A 19,985-nucleotide genomic window follows, 5' to 3' on the forward strand; every position below is an offset into this window, starting at 1 on the left:
GATGTCTTCTGTGCTCTGTCAAGTTTTTAATAAACTAAAATAGCTAATTAATGGTGAAGTTCATGTTTATTCGCCATTTTTTAAATTCAATGGGCGTGACAATATACATTTGGTGAATTTATTTTCTCTTGTTTTTTCAGGGCGATCTTCAAGTTCACCTGATATACAAATCTGCTGGACAGGAGGAGCTGAGTGATCTCTTTGGTGGTAAGTGGGTGTCTGAATAGATGGAAAGCTTATTTGTAAATGTGCAATTTTCCAATAACTGATGTGCAGTGTTGTGCTGAATAATCCGATAACAATGAATGTACAGCCAGCCCAGCCAAACAAAAACACCAGGGTTCAATAATTTACTGGACGCTTTTAGCTCTGATTACATTGTTTATCTGTATCTTTTTACGTTTACTCTTGTCAGATATTTTGTTTAAAGTATTTTTGTCATAAATTACTTGTGAAAGCAATTTGTTTTACTTTCATAATTGCTTCTTTGTTTGTATGACTTTTTGCTAGTTCTATGCTGGCACGAAGACTTTAAAACTGAAATCTGACTAAATAAATAAACAAATAAACACTGCAACTTGTTAAATCATTTACATTAATAAAATGTATACATTTAAGCTAAACTCAGCTTTGGACTGTTTCTGATGAGTGTTTTTCACATCCAGGGGATTTACCAGAGCCACCTTTCCCCAGTCCGCCTTTTCCTGAGTCAAAAGTTGTGCACTGGAGAAAAAAGAGACAGGTTTGTTTTCTGTTTTTGGGGTGTTTGTTGCTAAAACGTCAATGATTTTGTGGCCCTCTCCCCCAAAACATTTCTTTCTGTACTATTTCTTCCCTTTATCTCTGTTTCCTGAAATAAAACAGAGTAAATATTTGTTTTGTAAATCTGAAAACTGGTAGATCTTGTTTGACTTTTGAAAGTTCAACTTATCGATTTGTCGTTCCCTTTTTTTGTGGTGCAGGAAACATGAGTGTATTACTGGGTTTATTGTACTATTCTTAGTTTCTCATTAAAATTCACTGGCTCAACGGAAGAGAACTGCAAAGCAAACGTCCGTCTGGTAGAAATGATAAATCTGTTCTCTCCTTCCAGGCTCCACGTTTGTCACGCAGAGTAGAAGATGAGACCAAATACATAGAGCTTATGGTCATCAATGATCATGTCATGGTAAGCTGCAGCTGTTTTATAGTTTATGCCATTTAATTATGGATGTATAAATGTTTAAATGATAAAAACCAGAGTTGTTTGTATAATTTACAATTAGCCTTGCTACATGTATATAATTTACAGATGTTTGACTTTTTATTGTATATTTCAGTCCTCTGGACATATTGATTCAAGAGTTTGTACGAGTTTGCAAACAAAGAAGGCTTTACTTTTTAAATGCCTAATTTTACTACACATAGTCATTCATTGTTTTCTGTGAAATAAAGTAAACGGTAAATGTTTTTGGATATGCAAACTCAAATTTTACATTTAAGCCAGATTTTGGAACACTAATCCCTCTTTTATGTGTGTCCCCTCGCTGTCCTCCGTTTCTCTTTCTTCTCCTTCAGTATAAGAAGCATCGTCTTTCCGTTGGGCACACGAACAACAACGCTAAGACAGTGGTCAATATAGCTGACATGGTAAGAACCGGATCGATCTTCTTCTTGGAAAGCTCGCCACAATCACTTCCAGCAGAAGCCGAGCACACGTTGCACTGATTTATCAATTAACCAACCATACTCTGGCCATTTATACTCTCTCCTTTGAAAGGGATTTAAGTAGCCATTAACCCGGGCAGCTAAGAGTTGTCAGATTTCCGCCGCTGGGGAGAGCAGCAGCATTCCGACGGTCCTGATGCAGACGCTTTTCTGCAGCTGTGATGCACGTGCTGCGTCACTGAAATCTGACCGGCTGCAGGGTTGCATCTGTAATCCGAGAGGCTGGTGAAGTCTGACAGAGGTCACACTTTTCGTTGTGCCCTTGGGGATGATTGTTGGAACCTCTCTGGGGTCACAAAGGACTCATTGATTTCCACTCTGAATGCTACACAGTCCAGCTAGAGTCTGGATTTTAAAGAATATACAAAATTTAGCAATGTGAAAAGTCTTAAAAAGTCTTGCATCGGCATGATTTCATACTGAAAAAAAATCCAACTTCTAACTCGATGTTGAGTTGTAATTGTTTTTAGTGATGCTGCTGTTAATAATTTGAACAACCCCCATTGACAATACAGCACTTAGTCTTTTATAGCATTTCACAAGGCATTGATTTAATGCCTACTAAGGCTTTTCTGTGGTAATTTGATACTGGATCATTATCTTACTAAAAGACCCAGTGATGTCACATGTTCGTTCCTGGTGTTTGAAAGGATTCATGGTTTCATGCACTTCAACAAGCTGTTGGTTCTGATCTAACATGTAGCAGAAGACGTGACAACGCAAAGCTGAAGTAAGCAAATTGGTTGAAGGATCTTGTAAAACTCAAGAGCTGAGGATACTCCCTCCCAATTGGGTCCACAGAATGTGTTTTATCCATCGACATCTAGGACTGTAGCAACACAAATGTTGCTGTTGATCATACTATCAAGACTCAGAAATGTTCTGCTCCCACAGAGCAGTGAGCCATCCTCTTACCACAGAGCTAATTCATTTCTGACGGAACAAGCAATGCCGACTCTTACATTGACTTACATTAGTGACCTACTTTCTATTGTAATTGTGTCAACCACAGCATTTAGAAGAAACGAAGACCCGCATCATCACAGATCCTCTACTGTACTTAATAAGGAGCTTGAGGTGCTTTCCAATATATTCGTCCTTTCCTTCATGTCAGATCCACTGGAGTTTGTTGGCTGCAGTAAAATCACCAGCAAGTTTTAACAAAATACACACAATGATGTTTACCATCCAACTCCTGATCCGGCCTAAAAGTAATTGGTGTTTTGTGTTACAGCATATTTTTATACCCCAGCGAATCAGAAAGGCATGGATTACCTACCAGTAAAATATAATGTATTTATATTTTGCTGCTTAAAATGTAAATAAGTTATGTTTGTTTGTAAATATAACTCACTAGTTATAAATAAGTGTAGCTTATTTATATTTTAAATAGTTATATTAGTTAAATTAACGTAACTAATTATGTTTAAAGTTATCAAATAACTTTAAATAATAATTTTGATTTTAAACTAAATTAAAATGTAATTTAAATTAATTTAAATAAATTACAATTTTAATTTAAATCAATTTAATTAAAACTTTAATTTAATTTCAAAATAAATTAAAAAGTCTTAGTTTAATTTAAATCAATTTTTTGTGGTACCAGCCAAATGCTGGTACAATGATTTTATTTTTTTCTAATTTATTTGCAACTGTAAATAAAAAAGAAAGAGTTAATTGTGTTTTTTGTTATAAAACTGCAGATGTCTTTAGATAGTGTTCCTGTTAGTTTTCATATTCGGAGAGCAGCAGAGGCTGGGTGTAAATTCCCTGTGGAATATTTTCCATGTTTGCATATTATCTGCTTGTTTTCTAATACTTTAAATTCTTAAATTAATGTATTGACAGGGCAGGTTGTGTGGAGGGGAAAAAAAAATAAAAAATTGTATCACCTCTGCCAGTCTCCTTTCAATGTAAACTTTCTGATCTTCAGTGTTTGCGTTAATAAAACAAATGTCTGTGGAGACATGAAAGGCACAAGTATTAATATTTGCCTTCGCCTGTTTTTTACCTTTGTTGACCGTTTTTGTTGACTGCCTGTCTCCTGTGATGTGCTGCTGTCTGATGGCAGGATCACAGCAGCGCTTTGACTTCTGCTTTAACGAGCAGCTGGAGACGTTAATGAGTATAAATCATGTCTGTCTGCTGTGATGCTGGTCTGGTTTCATCATTCTCTGTTTCCCTCTGTTTTCTCCACCACACAGCGACTCCACAGATCAAGCTTTGTGACTTCCAGACATTAATCTTTGACCTCACGTTTACCCCTCTCCTGCCTGCCTCCCCTCAGATTTTCAGGGAACAGCTCAACACCCAAATTGTGCTCGTCGCTATGGAAACCTGGTCGGTGGACAACAAGTTCAACATCGATGACGACCCCATGGTGACGCTGAAGGAGTTCATGAAGTACAGGAAGGACTTCATCAAGGAGAAGTGTGACTCTGTTCACCTCTTTTCGTGAGTCTGCTGATTCAAAAGTGAAATTTAATGATTTTTTTTTGTGCGCAGATTTATTTTGCTAAACACACTTTTCCTTGCAGAGGGAATCAGTTTCATAGCAACCGGGGGGCGGTGTCTTATACTGGAGGAGTTTGTTCTCTCACCAAAGGAGGGGGAGTCAATGAGGTGAGGCTAATGTCCCGCAACAAAAAGGACAATTTAGGAAGGGACAAACGGTACATTTTCACAATTTTGTCACATTATAGCCAACAACCTCAGCAGATGAGACAAATGCAAAGTAGTACATAATAGTGAACTAGATCAGAAAGGAAAGACAAATGGTTTTCAAAATGGTTCATAGCGAAAAGTGTGGCATGCATTTGTATCCAACAACACCGTCAATCCCTGCACTTTTTACTGGAATCACAGTTGCAGGTCTTTTTATGGGTGTGTCCAGCTTTGTACACATTCAGACTGAAATTATTTGATCAATTTCACAGCAAAGGAGGTTAAATACAAATGAAAACCATTCATCATGTTTTTCACATTTCAGTTTTATGCACTACTTTGTGTTGTCACAATGAAATACAGTTTAACTGTAAAGGAAAAAGGTCAAAGTACATGGATACTTCTGCAAACTACTGTATTTTCTGTTTGTATTATACATTAGATTTTAAAAATCATTTTGCTTGAGAAAGGAAACAATATGAGCTGGAGATGGGCACCAGCAACCCCCCTGAACCCACTAAGGGACAAGGGTGCAAGAAAATGGATGGATGGATGGATGGATGGGAAACAATATGACAGGACACCCAGAGTTGAAGTTTTGTTGGTAGAAGTGAGTTTGCAGATGGTTGATCAGACTTTATGCATTTCAAATCAGACATGCAGGATATAAAAAAAGTCATTGCAGCAGAATAGAGAAGTCTGACAATGTATGAAAATGTAAAACGAAAAAATGAGAGTGGAGTGGCTGTAAAAGACATTAAACTCAACTTTTTTATTTCCCACTTTTTGTTGCTATTACTGATTATGTTTCATGTTACAAACTCCAGTAAACATTTTGTTGCTTTTCAACTCAATCTAGATCAGTTATTTTAATTACCTCTTTGGTTTATAATGGTGACTTTATTAGTTTTTAAGCAAAATAAATGTTCTCCTTAACACTACTACTGTCTTTCTTTGCATTTCTTCCTTTTCCTGCTGTTCTGTCTTCTCTCTGTCTGCATCAGTATGGTAAAACAAATGAGATGGCCATCACCCTGGCTCAGTCTTTGGGTCAGAACATCGGCATTTTCTCTGACAAGAAGAGGATCCTCAACGGTATGCAGAGAAACCTTTCCTAGGTTTTGTTTATTTCGTAAAACCACAACTCAAAGCCTCGTTTTTATTCTTTCTCAAGGTGAATGTAAGTGTGATGATCGATGGGCAGGCTGCATCATGGATGACGTTGGGTAAGTTGGAACAAATGTTTGTTTCTTATTTTCTTCTGACTTTTTTTAGATCATTTACAAAGCTGACTTTAGACTCATTCTCAATTCATGATAAACCTCTTCTTTGCTGTTTTAATTTAATTTAATGTATCTGTGGTGTCTGGTGAGGCCTTAATTTCTATATATACCTTTGGGAAAAATTAAGAGACCACTGCAAAATGATCAGTTTCTCTGGTTTTACTCTCTGTAGGTATATGTTTGAGTAAAATTAACATTGTGCTTTTATTCTGTCTCTGAAATCCCAAGCAAAAATGTAGTATTTAATAGCAGAAAATGAGAAAAAAGATAAAAAAAAAAGTGCTTTCAGTCCTCAAATAATGCAAAGAAAATAAGTTCATATTCATTTAGAAACAGCAATACTAATGTTTTAACCCAGGAAGAGTTCAGAAATCAGTATTTGGTGGAATAACCATGAGATTTTTACCTCAGTGCAAGGGGCTCTTAATTTTTTCCAGAGTTGTATATTTACACAAATAACAATTGTATCGTATTATAGTATGCTGTAGTTCTGTAATTTACCACTAGATGTCAGTCCAGATATGTTCATGCTGTTTGGTTTCACCAGATAAGGCTGTCTAAATGCGTCTATCACCTCCTTGTTAAGATAAGAAAACGGTAAATAATAAGTCACTGTGCATTTTTTGTCCATGCTTAAATCCAGATATTGTCTTGAAGTGTGTTTCTATGCTGTGAAGGCTTGCTTTGCGTATGGATGTGTGTGTCTGTTGCATTTTTGTGTTTGTGAGTGTATACCCCTCTTCTTAAATACATTTTGGTTTTCCCTCTATCCTGAAAGGTACAGCAGGTGAGCAGAAGCTTGCTCTATAGTTGCTTGTGCTGTTTTTTTTATTATTATCTTTTATTTTTGGGGAACTGAAAGTTGTCAGTCACCTCAACCATCTCATTCAGCAGCACCACGTCACGTCAGCTCCAGCTTCTGTTTTTATTTATAGCAGTGGCGTCCAAGAAATTTGCCAAAATTTTCAAGCCGAAAATATTCACAGGCAACAATTTTGTTTTTATTCAAGTGAATTTCATTTAAGATTCATTAGCTAATCATAAAAAGGAAACAAGCATTATTTCAATGAAGCAAACAAATTAGTTTGATATTTGTTCAGGATTATTTGTGAGTCATTGTAGAGCCAATAAAAGGACCCAACAGCTTTACTTTATTTAAAGGAGGGTGTAAGATATCAAAATAAATTGTGTTGAATTGTATTTTCTTACACTATTCTAGTTTTATAGTTGATGCCTTTAAAAATACTTCTTGCACTTAGCAAAACTTATTTTTTGTTCACCCAAGACTGGTTTCAACTAAATAACTGGATGTTTGTGATTCTATTTTATATTATATCAAAATTAAAACAAAATCATGGTAAATAAAAGATTTTGTACTGCACCCAACTTTTTCTAATTTAAGAAGACTTTATTTTGTCTGCATCTCTTTTGATAGACCTAGCTAGCGTTTAGAAATTTCCACCCTTAAGAAAAAGAGTCTTTCTGCATCATCCACCTGCCTTGGCTGGCCAAGTTTGGACCATATTTTATTTATGGTTGCGGGCCGCACAGAATCCTTCCAAGCAGTAGCGGTTCTGGCATAAATGCCTCTCCTACCTCCACCAATCAAAATACAGGAATTAAACTCGGATTGAGCAACAGAGCACTTGTTCAGGGTGCAACTGATAGACAAATAATTTTTTTTCTGTATCAGCTGCTAGTGTGTCCCTCTTCCTAATGCCGCTCTGCCCGTCAAGAACTGCCTCTGCTTCCAAGGACCACAGACGGCTCCGCACTCTGGACACCTCTGGTGTAGACAATATGAACAAATACGGCTCAATAATCTGCTGTATTTTTCATACTACTTCCAAAAATTGTCACATTTAGATAATTTGTATTTCTTTTAGTTTTCAGTCAGTGTCACTGGCTGATCTGTGGGGAAAACCTTACAATTGTTTTCTCCTAATGAACAGCTCTCTGCCCTCTCCTCAGACAAGTCGCGGCTTGTCATCACTTGCTTTTGTCCACTAATAACCGATTGATACAGTCTGCAATGTCATTCTCATCTGTCAACATTTACCTCATTTCAGTGTAACAATAGTTGACTTCCTTAACATAGCCTCTTTAGATCCTGCTCTAGTTCTCTATCAAAATAAACCAGAGGTTTCATGACAGAGGACAGGTGCTACTTTTCCGCCTGTCACCTGTGAATGGACCAATCTGAATCTCTAAAGTCAAGTCAATGGTATTTCAGACATTTGTATTCAATGAACCGCCTGTATTTATCTTGTAGTACCTGCTGCATGCCTGACCTAGTTAACCTGAGTAACAGTTTCATGCTGTTTCCACAGGACGTAGCTTCTGTGTGCATGAGGGCGCGGATAGTTGGATAAATACTGAGTGTTTTCAGTGTCCATACCTTTGTGACAGACCTGCCAATATTTCCCTCCCCTTGGGGCAATTTGGTTGAAACCAAAACATTAATTGTCTTGTTATTCATTAAGAGTGAGTTAGTACGAATGTCTACATTTTCACTTATTATACGTTTTCGCTTCCTGTCCATTTTAATAACGGACAAATGCTGCTCTGCAGTGAGAATCTGCTGGAATACTTTGAGTAACAATGTCCACAGATGCTTTCCATCCAATATAACCGAGTTTGAGTTATTATGCAAAGAGCAAAGTGGAAAATCTTAGTATCTAGACGCACAAAGCTGTTAGAGACTTGTCTCAAAGCACTCACAGCTAAAGGCAGGAAAGTATTGACTCGCTGTGGTTTACTCCCGAACACTCAGAAATGGCCATGTAACGTTTTTCAGATCTGATAGATTCTTTATTTTGTCTAGATCAGGGCATGATGTGTCACTTTTTCAAATCTTTTACCCTATTTCAGGTTGTCAAACAGGTTCTAGTTACGTTTTTTTTTTTTTTTGGTTCTTCAGGCGTGTAATCAGGCTAGGTGGTTAGTGAAACTGAACCAAAAAGATGTTTTTTAATCATTTAAGTCATGATTTAATATGGAGGATGATTATGTTTTCAAAACGGATCAGGATTTTTTTCTCTCATAAATTGAATCCAAACTGTGTTTGATGATCTGAAAATAGCAGAAATCTTAATGTGCAAACACTAAAACATAAGTAAAGTGTGATTAATGCTTCTAGCATTTTTTGTGATCAGAGATCAATTGATAATTATAATGTATGTTTTCTTAATCATAAGCAGAATAAATAAAAATGCATCCTTTACCTCTCACTCACATCCCTGATCTGGGCTCATATTTGCTGAAATCTCCTCTGATATGTTAGTTTACTAAATGAGTTGAGTTTCGTGAGACTTTGGAAAGAAACACTAGTGAGGAAACATGATTTCACTCCGACACACATTCAGTTTCAGGGGTTTTGTCTGTCTGTGTTTCTTTAGAGGAAATCTCTCTCTAGCATTAAGACCTGTGGATGCTCTCTTTTAACAAGGTGTGTGTTTTTTATTTAACAGTTTCTATTTACCTAAGAAGTTTACTGATTGCAACGTGGAGGAGTACCACAACTTTCTGAACAGTGGGGGAGGAGCCTGCCTCTTTAACAAACCTCGAAAGGTAAATTACGCACACAAACTGTAAATGTCACTTTTTAGTCAAAGCTCTAATGGTGTGTGAAATCATTTTGTACGTTATTTTAGTCTATTCACTTGAATACAAGGTTTCTGTTTGAATCCATTCAGTTTTAATGTGCATTTTATTGAAGGTTCAAAATGAAATAATATATATTTTTGCTCTTGTTTTCTCCTGCTTAGCTGCTGGACCCACCAGAGTGTGGTAACGGCATTTTGGAGGCAGGAGAAGAGTGTGACTGTGGCAGCACTGAGGTGAGTCCAGCCACTGTAGGACAGATGCAAGAAATGTATCAAAATACAATAAAATAGACAGGATGTTATTCAGGTGGGAGTGATCCAAAGCACAAAACTGCAGTTAGCTGCTGAGGGGAAAACAATATTTACAGAGTGACTTTTCTGTTAAAGCTTTTTGTAATATTTAATTATCTGTATATTGTAATATGTGACAGTTCATTTTGGAGAAGATTTGCGAGGTCAGACACTGATGTTGGGTGGGATGGCGTGGCTCTGGGCCTCTGTCAGCTGGGTTGAGGTGATGGCTCTGAGCCACCCAGTCAACAAGCTCACTTATTGCTTTTAGCCGTGGTTTCCATTCAGACATGTCTTCATGGTCACGCATAGTTTGCAATATGAAATTGTCGTTGTCTGTCCAACCCTTAATCCAGAAAAAAAAAACAATCAAATCTCACACGTCACAGTGCAGTCAGGTAAGGAGCATTTCCTTGAAATGACCGAGCTCAGACCCATTCATCAGAATACCAGACAGAGAATCTGGATTCATCACTCCAGAAAACACACGTTCTTTAGTCCAGAGTTCAGTGGCATCAGCCTGCTGTCCGTTTGTTGCAACTAACAACCGAGCGTGAAATTTTTGGAAATGAACGAAATTTAATAAGCTGTAGAGGTCTTGACAGTGGTTCAAATTAATGTTCTTCGACAAATGTTTGCACTCTGCATGCCACATAAGCTGGTTTCAATACATGTGGAAGTGATTTGAACACCATAATTTATTGATTTAGAGGCACATCTCAGCACTTTCAGAAATATTTGCATGGCATCTAGCCTTCTATATGGCAGCAGGGATAGAGAAACCACATGCTGTCTTAATCTCTTAACAAAAGCAGGTATCTTGGCTGGATAAAAAAAGAAGTCAGATCTCTGCTTAAATTAGCTGTGTGACAGTAGGAGTCATTGTGAACCAGAAGATATTTTCTTTTTTTCAGGAATGTGCCAAAGAGGGCGAGAACTGCTGTAAGAACTGCACTCTGACCAAAGGGTCCAACTGTAGCAACGGACTGTGCTGCAGAAACTGCCAGGTACCAAACAAGACGCGCTCATCTTCATGATGTCTACGTGTCCGTCGAAGTGGCACCGAACTGACTGTGACGAACCAACCAAACCTTTTCTTTCCTCTAATTTAGCAGCTACTAACAAATCTGTCGCTATTTCTTTAATAATGCTACTTTAAAGTTACAGCTTCATTTATTGGAGATATTTTCATGTTTGTTTAACTAAGTAGAGAGATGAAATGTTTGGGGACCCCCCTGCATAAAGGATTCACCGTCTTTGCTGCCCAAACACCCAAACGCAAGACAACAATCTGTTTAATCTGCTTGATTTGCTGCTGCAGATGGAGGTCGTGGGAGTTTTGTGTCGAGATGCGGTGAATGACTGCGACATACCAGAAAAATGCACAGGCAACTCCAGCCAGGTGAGCATGAGTCTTCCTCTGACGTTTTATTTGGAGTAGCAGTAATAAACCTGTTCAATAGTCCATTATTCGTCAATGTATATTTTTTTTGTCTGTTTCAGTGTCCACCAAATGTGCACAAGATGGACGGATACACATGTGAAAAAGATCAGGTAAGACGTTATGTTAAGTTATAAGATTTTATTGCATTTGTGCTTTTCTTGACTCTTACATTAAGGTTCTCTCTTTCTGCAGGGTCGCTGCTTCAATGGAAGGTGCAAAACAAAAGACAGACAGTGCAAGTACATTTGGGGAGAAAGTAAGTGCACAATGTGGCTATATTATGTAACAATTTAATAAAACGCAATACATTTTATGTGTGTAAAATTTGGGTGAGAACAAAGTTTAAGTGGTATTAGTACTTTTCTGGGCCACTGCACAGAAGAAACCTGACAGGAAATTAATGTCTTATGTCTCCATCAGAGGCGACAGCAGCTGACAAGTTCTGCTATGAAAAGCTCAACATTGAGGGGACAGAAAAAGGAAACTGTGGGAAGGAAAAGGACACCTGGATCCAGTGTAACAAACAGTAAGCGTGTCCTTTTGGTCACTTGTACTTTTGCTTCTCTCTGGTCAATCTGTGTTTCTGTACTCCTGTGTTTTAGGGATGTTCACTGCGGCTACCTGCTGTGCTCAAACATCTCCCCCGCCCCGCGGCTGGGCGACCTGCAGGGAGGACTCACCTCTTTCTCAGTCGCCCAGCACGGTGCCCCCCTGGACTGCAGGTATGAAACGGATAAACCTAACAGATTAAGACTGGTGATGTGTTCTGCTATGAAGCAACACTTTTTTTTTTTTTAGAGTGTATTGTTACATCCTTTAACTGTTAAGTGCAGATTAATTTCCCATATAACCCACAAGCTACACACACAGATACAACTCGCATAAACGCACCGCTTCTCTCTGTGATGTTCCTCATTCAGCGGTGCACATGTGCTGATTGACGGAGACACGGACCTGGGGTACGTCGAGGACGGGACGGCCTGTGGAACAGACAGCATCTGCTTGGATCACAAGTGTCTGCCGATTGAACAGTTCAACTTCAGCACCTGTCCTGGCACCACCGACAAGACCATCTGCTCTGGACACGGAGTATGCGACATTTCTCCTGCAGCCACTCAGCGAACACGGCGTACTGCATATTCATCAAGTGCACGAACCTGCTGGTGTTTAACGAACGTCCTCTCTGCAGGTGTGCAGTAATGAGCTGAGGTGTGTGTGCGAGCTGGGCTGGACAGGAGACGACTGCTACTCCAGGTCTCCGTTCAGTAACCTTGTGGTGGGACCGACCGCTCCTGTTTCAGGTACAGGTTCAAACGCTGCACCACCAGCATTAAATCATCTTTCTCCTTCCTGTTTTCTGTTTCATCCGCAATTCACACTTGTTACCATTCAGTATTTGCATCATTACTGTCCTTTTCTTTCACTGTTATTAATTCAATCAGCATTTTGTGCATGTCGCTCTCTTTTTTTTTGTCATTATTTTTATGCTCGTTTTTTGTTGACAGACTGATCTCTGTGAAGGATTGCCTGGAGGTCAGAGTTTCAGTTTCTTTTTCGCTGTTTGTTCTGTTTTTGTTTCCATTTTCTGGTTGTTTTCCTCGCTCATCCCAGGTCTCTGTAATTTAAAACTCGTTTTATAAAACATTTAGGTGTTCTTCCTTATGAATGGGAAGCTAAACCCTGCAGACGGTGAAGATCTCCCTTCTTTTCCTTTCAAACCCTTTCCGCTGGTTCTCCTGTGTTTGATTGTTTCGCTCTGCTGTGTTTTGTGGTTTTTGTTTCCCCCAAATGATCAGATTGCTCACAAGACCACAAGCCTAACCCAATCAATTAACACACATTTGGCTCCACCACTGTCATCTCCTCCTCCTCCGTCTTCCTCAGGTATCACCAGCACCAACATCATCATCGGGGCCATCACTGGCTCCATCCTCTTCCTCGCTCTCATACTGGCGGTCACAGCCTGGTGCTACAAGTGAGTGTCCGCACAGGCATAAGGAGAGATGATGATTGGCTAAAGATGGGCTGAAATCAGGAATCTGTTCTCTTCACAGGAGCTACAAAAAGAGGCGATACGCTGAATCTGAGGTTCACAGGAGATTCTGCCGGTTTGCTGCTTTTCATTCTTGTTTTTCTTTCAATTTTGTGTCACAAAATGCGCAACAATGCTGTGGTAGGTGTGAACGTGTTCAGCAAACTGAGGTAACCTTTAAATTCTAGTTGGGAGCAAAAGTTTTTGGAATGCTTCAGATCTTGTAGTAAAGCGTTGTGATCAAGATGAATTGATCCATGGTATAAATGGTAGTTAACTCCACTTTAGATATTGTGTTTGGTAAAAGAACATTTTAACACTCATGGCTAATATTGCACGGCTGTAATTAGGAGACATTTTAAATTATATTAGATCTAATTACTGAAGCCATATTCTGGTCAGTTTAGTGGATAATACAGCATTATACTTTTCAAGTATGGTGCTATATTATGCACTGTTGACTTTAGTCTCTGAGGCAGACAAACAGGAAAGATCGAGACGCAGATCTTCAGCTGCAGAGCTGGACCAATAAAGCTGAGGAGAATCCAAGCCAGAGTGATGCTCTGATGTTGGAGAATAATTTAAAAATTTTCTAGGAACTGACTTGATGGCCTCATCATGTTGTTTTGTCGGTCCCGGCTGAAATATGTTTTCTCTCAAACTCTGCACCAGGCTAATCTACAACCTAATTCAGGCACAAACACACACAGGGATAAGCTCATCTCTAAAGGACCTAGGGTTAATATGGTCAATAATAAATCAAGTGAACTTTAACGAGCAGTGGACTCAGGCTGAAGCTAACAGACTGACATACACATTTAACCCTATTTACATAGTAAAATGTCCCAGAAGTAACCAATGAAATCTTTTCTTTTTTTTTTTTTTTTAACAAATGAGCAAATATCTGTCAAAATTTCTAAAACAATTTTTGGTGCAATGACACTTTAGTTCTTGTTACTGAAATAATGTTTTGACACATTTACACACATCCCCGACCTGGGATTATTAACTGTTGTTGGTGTTTTGTATTTAATAAGGTAGAGGTTGTGTGATGACAAAGTTTTTTTTTTTTTTTTAGTTCAGTTGACGAAATCCATATTTCCAAAATTGTTAAATATAACAAAACCAGAAGCTTTGCATAAACTTATGTTTCAGACAACTTTTAAACCTCTGGATTAGGCTTGTTTAAATCAATAAGTTGAGGCTTGTTTAAATCAATAAGTTGAGGCTTGTTTAAATCAATAAGTTGCCACTCAGACATAAATAACATCTGGTGGCAATTTTATGGGGTCCATTTGTATGGCATCTAAATATTATTCCGTTGGTGTTTCCAGACAAATCCCCCCTGGTGACTATGTCACCAAACCTGGGGATGCAGATTCATTTTACAGCGACATGCCTCCGGGCGTCAGCACCAACTCCGGATGCAGCTCCAAGAAGAGGTCAGCCTGCCTGTCCCACCTGCAGATTTGCACGCTGTCCTTCACTCCATCCTTCCCATCCATTTCTCAGAACTTCTCAGTGTTTGGCTTCAGGTTTGCCATTTCATCATCCCTCATTCATTTGCTTGTTTCCAATGTTTTCTGAAATTGCTGATGGAGATCTCACTCATAATATGTGTCCATATTATGCTTTTGGGAGTACCATGGCTTTCATGGTATGAGCATTTTTAAAGCTAAAAAAGATGTCAAAATGGGGAAACATCTTGACATTGACGAACTGAGTCACTCATGGTGCTGTATACTCACTTCTACTGCTCACGTTTACATATCATACTAACCGTTGTCTACATTTCCTCTTGTCTCCAAAAATTGCTCTGGACTCATAAAATGTTAAAGGAACACTGTTAAGCGGTTTTATTTGTGTTCATGTGGACAGATCTAACGGCCTGTCCCACTCGTGGAGCGAGAGGATTCCAGATGCCAAACACATCACCGACATCTGTGAAAACGGGAGACCACGGAGCAATTCGTGGCAAGGTGACGCACCGATACGCTTTCTGAACACGGAAATTTAAATATGATTAAATACGACTCATCCAATCACTTTATGGTCTGATTAATATGATTTAGTGTGCAGTAAATGTTCTTCATTGTGAAATGAAGCATTTTCAGGAGCTAAATTTGTTCAATATCAAATACTTTTCCTCAGGCCTCTTACCTTGATTTTCTTTCCAGGAAACCTCAGCGGTAATCGGAAGAAGCTGAAAGGGAAGAAGTTCAGGGCTCGCTCCAACTCCACAGAGTGAGTTCACCTCGGTGTCGCCGTCTGCTCAGCAATCTGAAAATTATTCTTTATAGGGGGAAACAAGTAACAAATTATAATTCAACATTTAATGTCAGCAATTCCAACAACAAAAAAACTCAAGTTGTTTAGAAGTAATGGTTTTGCTTACAAAATACATTAAAGTTGGTGTTCGATTCAATGCTAAAGAATAAATGTGATATTTTAGAGCTGAAAATCATAAATCCATGAGAGTAGGGATTTGTTTTTGACGCAGATAAGCAACTAAATCACACATTTTTATGACAACAAAAGCGCATTTGAAGCCAGGCCTTGTCTGAAATGTAAACTGCATTAGCATATATGGATGACGTATTATTTTAAACTGCAAAAGGGTGAAATATGTCTGAAAACCATGTTATTAAATTAAATCGATAATCTCTTTCTCCACACTTTTCTGCTGCATGTTTCCCCACAATAATTAGTTACAGTCGAGACTAATAAGATTACATATCAGTTTTGTGACTTCCTGTCCAGCCACTACATGTTGTAGGAAATCTAACCGTGGACGAGCTTGTAGAGTTTAACTTCAGAAAAACGTTTTGACTGTAACATAGCAGTTGAACCTTAAAACATAGACTTTGTGGGAAAAGTGAGACTTTCAGTTACTTTCTTTCACTGTTACTGTTTTACAGAATCATTGTACTGCTCAGTATCCGGATTTCTCAGGGAAATAGGAATGGTTGCATAAACACATGCGTATCAGAATAAAAATGCTGGTCAGAACAGGAGCAGAAGTTACTTCGACCTCAATGCTGCCAGAATAATAACACTTTTAAATCCCTTGTTACCTTTGGTGCCGGTTTTTTAAGCCTCTAATTAAGCTTCTGCTCGTGACGATGGATACATAACTATATGCCAATATAAATGTTTACCTTAAATGCATTTAAGCTAGAGACTTTAATATTACTGCTTTTTTCCTGGGAGAAGAAAATACCACAAGTTCATTGTTGTACAGAGTCTCATCATTTATTGAACACAAATAAAAAGAAAAAACTGTAAATAAATAACTTCCGTTTGTCAGAATTGGCTATGTTCTTAACTGCAGACTTGAAGCAACAATATTTAAAAATGTAAGACTGAAAATTAACTAAAGTGATGCTGTTTAGAGAAAAGTTAATCAGTATTTGAAAAAGCGACGGTTTTATTTGATGTCAGGTTCTGGCAACTCAATATGTGTCAGATTTGTTGACAGTTGAAACAAAGACCACCATGTACGCTTACAGTAAAGGCTTTTTACTCTTTACTCTTACAGTAAAGGCTGTTTGTAGAAAACATTTGTTTTAGAGAAAAGAAGCGGAGCTCACATTGCTCTTCTCATAAGAGTAAATGCTTTATCTGGCTTTTTTTTTTTTTACTTCATCTTTTAATCCTAAAATTTTTGCTCTGAGACCGTGAATTAATCAAATATCTTGTTTGTTGACTGTGAGTGTACGATATTTAGCGTGCATCGACCGCCTCTTTGTCTGCCATGTTTGCTTGTTTGTTTCCCTTCCCCCCCACTCGATTAAGATCTCTTTTGCACACGAAGCAGTCTGTAGTGCACTAGCTGTCTTGAGCATGTTGCCGACAAAGTGGCTGCTGAGACGCTGGCTGCTTGGAATGATGCGACCAAAACGCAGCCGAGCCTGTGACACACAACACTGTTTGTTTGTTCATGGTGTTGTGTTCATCTGAAACCACACTCAGGTCTGTCCACCACCTTCAGCTCAAACTCTGTCTTTGCTCTGCTCTCCGAAGATGTTTCCTCTGTCCTCCCTCATTTGCTTACTTGTAGTTTATTCAACTCCCTCTTTCCTTATCTCTCTCTTCTCTCCTTCCTTGTGTTGGTTCCATGATCCCCGCCCTTCCCCGCCTTCCTCCCTCCCCCCCACAGGTATTTAACCCCTCGCAACAAATCAGAGTTTTATGATGTAACTAAATGGGTAGAAGATGTGAATAAAAACACTCAAGGACCTTTCCTTAGGTATTAACTCAGATCATGTCCCCTACCTCACACGCTTGTCTAAAGTTCCCTCACTTTTGATTTGTTTTCTGGTTTGGATTTAGGAAGAGTTTGTGCCAATTTGGTCTTTATTTCCTCCCCCTCTACAGTTCTTAAAGAAACAGGCATGTTGCTGTGTGGAGTTCTCAGAAGGGAAAACCAATTTAAAAGAATCAGTATAGATTATTTCCCTGTTCATCAGCTCTCTTCTTTATTTGCAGACTTTCTTTTTTGCTTCACTTTCTTACACAAATGAGGATTAAACATATTAAAGAATCATTAAAGTTATTTTCCTCCTAATTTTCCATATTCCCTTCTTTGCTCCCTTTCTCCCCCCCAGTCTCTTGTTACCTCTGCATGTTCAGTGTTGTTCCTTTCCAGTAAGTGTTGGTGGATTTGCCCCGCACCGCTCCCACTGACTTCTCATGCACCAGGTCGATGTCAGAGCTGAGGCTCACACTTCCAGCTCTGACACCCTCCCTGTCCTGTTGTGACAACGTCAACTCTGATTGTGTCTGAAGTCTATAGACGGTTGCAAGTTTTTCACTGCCAGTCACCAGACAACAACCACAAGCACTGGAATCTATAGACTTTCACCGTTTCCAGAAGCTCATTGTTCATCCTCCCTGTTTTACTTCAACTAGAGAAAAGATCCCAACAAAAGAGCAGAGGGACATGGAGCCAGAAGGCAAACCATTCAGCTGCAAAGCTTTTAGTAAAGTGCCTTGAAACGACATTTGTTGTGAATTGATGCTACATAAATAACCTGAATTCAATTCAATTGAATTAGACTAATAGAATAGGTCCTTTGTTTACTTACTGTGTTGTTTAAATCTGTACAGGCAAATAGTTTTCCCAAGCTTTGTAATTACTTGGTCTTCATATATGAATGTATTTTTATATTAAGGAAAATGCTTCTGGCTCCACTCTCTGTTTTTGTTGTTGTTGTTGTTTTTTTTGTCAGGCTGGGACATTTCGACCGTCGCACTGCAGGTGGTTCATGTGTTCAAGCTGCTGCACATGGGACGATCTCCCTCTCTTCCTTTGTTCTTACTGCAGTGGTGCTTTAAATCTCACAAATCCTTTTGGTATTTTCTGCATTTCTGCATATGGATGACCTGAACCATCACTGGATTCAGAGGTTGTAAAAGTATCCAAATTGTGTAATGAGGTGTAGTATCTAGTAATAAACATCAGTGAGTTGCAAAAAAATCCTTATACTGATGTGTCCTTCAATAAATGTTAATCAGTCCTGCACAATAATTAATTGTGGGAGGAAAACTAGAGTAACCAGAGAGAATCAACACATGCATAGGGAGGACATGCAAACTCCAGGCAGAAAGGCCCCAGACTTTCTTTGCTGCAATGCAAATCTTTAAAATGATCATAATATCAGAGAAAAGAATGACACAAAGGATACAGTAGCTTAAAATACATTTTTTAAAGTTTCATCCCAACAAATATTCAACATATGAAACCAGTGTACATTATAACCTAAACATGACAGGATGGTGAAGAAGAATGTGGTTCATTTCTTGAAATTTTGAAAACACATATTTTTTTTTAAAGAAATGAAAATAATATATTTCAACATGAGAAACAAGCAGCTTAAGCATCAGCATTTGATTGCTACCCCATGACTATATTTTATTGGTTTGATTCTATATGGTAGAAAACTTTAAACTGTGATGATTTTGGTCATATTTATTCAGAAATAATGAAGTATGTATTTAGAAACCTTTAAGCACCACTGTATGTTCTTGATTCCCAGCTGTGGCCTGGTCTGCTTTCCTCTGACTGATCCAATCTATCGACTAAACAGGAGAAGCTTCCATCCATTTTCAACACAGATAAATGAATATTTCCTTATTCTGCTGCATTTTTACACTTTTTGAACTTTAAAGCATGTAAGTCGCAGAAGGCGGCAGCTGGGAACAACAGTGCACAGAGGTTGCTCTGAAAAGCTGAGCCCTGATTGGTTTTCTTTACGCTTCAGATGAGTGGTAGCTTCAACTTTTAAGAGCAACTTCAGCCTTAGTGAAGGTGAAACTGAGTTACTGGAGCAGCTAAAGAAAGATGTTGCCCAAAGTCACAGATCTAACATTAGCTCAACACTTTGTGTCTAACCTCATTTAGCCATCTGTGTCTTTGGTCAACATGTTGGTGCACCAGCTGTTGAAGGAGAAAGCAAAACGTCTAACGGTGCCACCTTCGCTTTCTCCTCAGGACACTTTCCCCTGCCAAGTCCCCGACTTCTTCTACAGGATCCATTGCATCCAGCAGAAGATACCCGTATCCCATGCCTCCACTGCCAGACGACCAGAGGAAAGCCAACAGGCAGAGCGCCAGGGTGAGCATCAATTCAAAACCAGACTGTTACGTTTAGAAGAATTGTGACAGCAATGAATAGGGAACCAGACTGTGACAACACACCGCAGAGTTTCTCCATGTGTGTGCACATCACACAGGCTCCACATACACAGAGTTTACTTATGTGCTACACAAATGCCAGTAAGAATGTTACTTGATCTCACTCTAAACTATGCAGATGCTCAGTCTGCACTGATGAAAACAATTGCAGAATGTAATGCAGTGTGATATTTCCCTATTAAATATTTCTGACACTGGGGATTCATTTGGACCCAGAAATGCTATTGTGAGACGAGTTTAGGGATTTTCTAATGTGTTAATT

General features: G+C 38.7%; 1 protein-coding gene across 4 annotated transcripts in view; it reads left to right on the forward strand.

The window, feature by feature from the left end:
• adam22 (ADAM metallopeptidase domain 22) overlaps positions 1–19,985 on the forward strand; it is a 60,375-nt gene that overhangs the window by 39,425 nt on the left and 965 nt on the right. The window contains exons 7-31 of one of the 4 annotated variants that reach the window (XM_017309539.1): positions 141–207; positions 666–742; positions 1,094–1,168; positions 1,558–1,629; positions 3,995–4,161; positions 4,245–4,329; positions 5,376–5,466; positions 5,546–5,597; positions 9,125–9,224; positions 9,422–9,493; positions 10,465–10,557; positions 10,872–10,952; positions 11,054–11,104; positions 11,187–11,250; positions 11,415–11,520; positions 11,597–11,716; positions 11,915–12,083; positions 12,184–12,295; positions 12,879–12,969; positions 13,049–13,102; positions 14,361–14,561; positions 14,905–15,005; positions 15,204–15,270; positions 17,186–17,275; positions 19,520–19,643. In XM_017309539.1, the coding sequence (XP_017165028.1) occupies positions 141–207; positions 666–742; positions 1,094–1,168; positions 1,558–1,629; positions 3,995–4,161; positions 4,245–4,329; positions 5,376–5,466; positions 5,546–5,597; positions 9,125–9,224; positions 9,422–9,493; positions 10,465–10,557; positions 10,872–10,952; positions 11,054–11,104; positions 11,187–11,250; positions 11,415–11,520; positions 11,597–11,716; positions 11,915–12,083; positions 12,184–12,295; positions 12,879–12,969; positions 13,049–13,102; positions 14,361–14,561; positions 14,905–15,005; positions 15,204–15,270; positions 17,186–17,275; positions 19,520–19,643 (2,382 nt within the window). The remainder of the gene's footprint in view (positions 1–140; positions 208–665; positions 743–1,093; positions 1,169–1,557; positions 1,630–3,994; positions 4,162–4,244; positions 4,330–5,375; positions 5,467–5,545; positions 5,598–9,124; positions 9,225–9,421; positions 9,494–10,464; positions 10,558–10,871; positions 10,953–11,053; positions 11,105–11,186; positions 11,251–11,414; positions 11,521–11,596; positions 11,717–11,914; positions 12,084–12,183; positions 12,296–12,878; positions 12,970–13,048; positions 13,103–14,360; positions 14,562–14,904; positions 15,006–15,203; positions 15,271–17,185; positions 17,276–19,519; positions 19,644–19,985) is intronic. The other 3 variants (XM_017309540.1, XM_008431664.2, XM_008431665.2) reach the window with 3 other exon arrangements.

This window comes from Poecilia reticulata, linkage group LG16 (assembly GCF_000633615.1).
Source record: "Poecilia reticulata strain Guanapo linkage group LG16, Guppy_female_1.0+MT, whole genome shotgun sequence".
NCBI classification, from domain to species: Eukaryota; Metazoa; Chordata; class Actinopteri; order Cyprinodontiformes; family Poeciliidae; genus Poecilia; species Poecilia reticulata.